The 1,703-nt window shown below is 43.9% G+C and overlaps 1 protein-coding gene across 1 annotated transcript; it reads right to left on the bottom strand.

Moving 5' to 3' along the window:
- Positions 1-472: 472 nt before the first annotated feature.
- Positions 473-1,147, bottom strand: LOC130665948 (uncharacterized). The gene has a single exon (XM_057466579.1). The coding sequence runs from the start codon at positions 1,145-1,147 to the stop codon at positions 473-475; it is 675 nt and encodes a 224-aa protein (XP_057322562.1).
- Between the last annotated feature and the right edge of the window lie 556 nt (positions 1,148-1,703).

Genomic DNA, 1,703 nt, shown 5'->3' with positions numbered 1-1,703 from the left:
TCATAATGACTTAGGAAGTCTGCACCTATAATCGGTTTAGTGACGTCAGCAATTATAAAATTCCATGAGAATTCACGGCGAAGTCCAAGATTTAATGTTACCGACTTTAGACCATAGGCTTGAATTATCGAGCCGTTTGCGGCATACAATTGATAACCTATGGGTGTACTAATTGATTTCAGCCAGCCACGTGGAAAGACAGATAAATCGGAGCCGGAATCGACAAGATATTCCGTTCCTGTAGTTCGGTCTCGAATAAACAGGCGGCGAGAAATCGATTGAGAATCATTAGCCGCCTCTACTGATTCTCGTTTGAGTTTCCCTGCCATTTGCAGCCGGGAATGCACGATCGGGCATTTTTACCGTGCTTGTAATGATACCAGCAGAGATCAAATTTCTTCGACACACGTGATCATGATCGACTTCTGGATCTGCCACGTTTAACTGTCAAGTTTTTCACTTGATTTGTGAGTTACACAATTTCTCTGCGCAGTGCAGCAATCTCGCCGTGCTCGGCGGTTGATGGTTGATTTGCCGTAGCAGCGGCAACTTGAGGTTTGAGCGATATCCGCTCAACTATACGGTCAGCTGACTCGGCAAGCTTGTCAAGCGTTGAGTCGCTGATAGCTTCAAGACAAACTTGAATCTCATTTGGCATATGCGAAAACCAACGTGCTTTGATGATGGCGTCATCGATGCCGGGTACCAGTGTACGCAGATGACGTAAATGTTGTGAAGGTGTCCGATCGCCAAGTCTCTCTCTGTCGAGGAGCTGAGTGATCCGTGCTTCTTCGGATCTCGTGAAGCATTTTATTAAAGCGGCTTTTAAATCGCTGTACGGCGTGTTTGCTGGAGGGTTGATGACAGTGTCTTGTACTTCAGCAGCGATGCGGGTTTCAAGCAGCGGTATCACCAGGTCAAATTTGGCGCGTTCAGTTGCTACCTGATATGTTGCAAACTGCGCCTCAACCTGCGCAAACCACAGTTTCGGATTCTCCGTACTGAACTGGGGTGCTTTGATGTTCACGGCCATATTTAATTTAACTGACGTAAACGACGATGATCCGGATAAATTAGATTTAGATGTGTCTTCGTCAGATGACTCCGATTTTATTTTCTCGTCGCCGTCGGTTTTCGAGTCTGACATCACCTACTGAAAATGTCTTTAATTCTGTATTGTGCTACCGAAGATTATCGATGACGCACGGCTCAGGAATGTGCAGCTGGCGAATCGGCTTAATCCTCGATGGTATTTCCGGCAACGTAAAGAAAATTATAAACGACACTGCACGAAAAGTTAATAAACAATTTTTTTAAACAGCTCGCGAACACTTTTATCACAACTCGATTTGCACTAATGGTCCCTCGAATTAACACTGATGCGGCATAACGTCCATAAGATGCCCAGCAATGCACCAGCGGTGATAAAAGATAAAGAACTGAACACTGACAAAGCAAAAAAATATATCTGCACTAATTAACTCAAAACAAATTCACACAAAAATAACTGTGAATTCAAAAATCACGATCTCGCCGATTAAACGGCAACGCGACACAAATATTCGCGGGAAAACAACACGAGAACTCGCGAAATTTTTGCACTGTGTAATGCACGTGTTCCACGCTTCCCTTAAAAAGAAATCACGTCGGGGTCACCAATTTAGTGGTTGAGGTGATAAAATAAATTATTAAAACCAACTAAT

This window comes from Microplitis mediator, chromosome 3, assembly GCF_029852145.1.
Source record: "Microplitis mediator isolate UGA2020A chromosome 3, iyMicMedi2.1, whole genome shotgun sequence".
Classification (NCBI taxonomy): Eukaryota; Metazoa; Arthropoda; class Insecta; order Hymenoptera; family Braconidae; genus Microplitis; species Microplitis mediator.
This window is presented reverse-complemented; position numbering and strand designations above follow the sequence as displayed.

Excerpts from the sequence above, each read along its gene's own strand:
- LOC130665948 (XM_057466579.1), bottom strand. The coding sequence starts at position 1,147 with ATGTCAGACTCGAAAACCGACGGCGACGAGAAAATAAAATCGGAGTCA.